This window comes from Haplochromis burtoni, unplaced genomic scaffold, assembly GCF_018398535.1.
Source record: "Haplochromis burtoni strain Fernald_Lab_line unplaced genomic scaffold, NCSU_Asbu1 Contig_505, whole genome shotgun sequence".
Classification (NCBI taxonomy): Eukaryota; Metazoa; Chordata; class Actinopteri; order Cichliformes; family Cichlidae; genus Haplochromis; species Haplochromis burtoni.
Genome location: NW_024582866.1, coordinates 226,529 through 228,003, shown reverse-complemented (window position 1 = coordinate 228,003; position 1,475 = coordinate 226,529). Strand labels below are relative to the sequence as shown.

General features: G+C 46.3%; 1 protein-coding gene across 2 annotated transcripts in view; it reads right to left on the bottom strand.

The window, feature by feature from the left end:
* dub (duboraya) overlaps positions 1-1,475 on the bottom strand; it is an 8,181-nt gene that overhangs the window by 2,672 nt on the left and 4,034 nt on the right. For both annotated transcript variants that reach the window (XM_005947705.2, XM_005947704.3), the window contains 2 exons: positions 1,296-1,385; positions 981-1,049 (listed from right to left, as the gene is read on the bottom strand). In XM_005947705.2, coding sequence (XP_005947767.1) covers positions 981-1,049; positions 1,296-1,385 — 159 coding nt within the window. The remainder of the gene's footprint in view (positions 1-980; positions 1,050-1,295; positions 1,386-1,475) is intronic.

The window sequence follows — 1,475 nt, the reverse complement described above, 5'->3', positions numbered from 1 at the left end:
TCTCACACACACACACACAGGTGCGTTTTTTCGTAGATCTTCATGTAAATGTGGAGACCAGACGAGGAGCTCCTCGGGAACGTGACCTCAGCTCTCGATTGTCATGTTTAATTTTTGTGCCTTTTTTCCGTCACCACACCAGAAGAACGTGAAAATGTATAAAACTAAAGTGTTCAGTCACAGTTCGTGGATTTTCTTTGACAATATATCCCATCATGCTCTTGAGTTACCTCTGAAGGGTGCTTGTGATTTAATTAATTATTCTGAGGGCATTGTTAAAGCAGTTTGTAAAAGACATAATGAAGAGCCGATTGTAACAAGAGTGGATCGTCTGATTACTAGTTCCCTTTTTCCGAGATGGTAGAACAGCACAAGGCACAAGATAGCTACACAATATCATAATTCCTCTCCCGCAGCGGAGTTTAGGCCCAGACACGGCTAGTGACGTCAGACTTAATGACCTGATCGGCTGTGATTCAGGTCTATGCCGACCAAACCACGGAGAGGACGGAGCACGGCACGAAAGTCGCCATTGACAGTGGTTATCAGTGAAGATGTTTGAGGTGTTTTTGTCTTTTTCTGCTTCCTTTGCAGAAGCGCTTCACACTTCCTGAGCCTGGTTCTGCCGCAGGTTTCTTCCTGTTACAGGACAGTTTTTCCTTCTCACTGTCGCCATGTGCTGCTCTGAGGCGGCGGCCTGAATGATGGAGTTTCTCTGTTTTATTGTGATTTAAGACTAAATAAAATAAAAAATCTGTTGTATTGAACTAAATAGTTTTGTCATTTTTTCTGAGTCATAAATCAGTAATTTCATCATTTTTAACTGTTTCCTGCCATTTGTGTTGTTTTTGTGTTTGTGTAGTCTTTGTTTTAACTGAACCTTCACACATCAGTGCCCCACCAGACCATCGGCTGGCTTTGAACATGTTTCAGGCGTCTTCATCGTTTTGTCATGTTCCCTAATCTCATCTCTGTCTCACCTCCTGCTCGCCTCCCTGGGGTTTGGACAGCTGTAGAGTGCGTGGCGGTCGCCGTCTGACCAGCTTCTCCTGGTAAACGACAAAAACAGCAGTTAAAAAAAAGACCATTACTCCCAGTATGGACACCTGTCCTAAAAGGTTGCCAGTTTGATTCCCTGAATCAGTCAGATCCTATCACCATGTGTGAGTCTGATATGAGTTACTGATTCTTCCCGAGTCCATAAATCTGACTGTTAGCAGATGATAGCAGGTCTGCACTGGACGTGTCTACGTCCTGGTGTGTGTAGCGTACGTGCTGGCTGTCGTCACACTCACCTGTTCATTCCCGGCGGGGCTTTGTGGCGGAGCCGCACCTTTGAACCTCCTGGCGAGTTCAGCCACGGAGCGCTGCGACGTAGCCTGCTCCTGAGGACGGAGAGGAGAGACCAGGTGAGCAAGCAGGTGAAGGCGGTGATGATATCAGTAACGATAGACACGAGCGATGTGTCTGCAGCA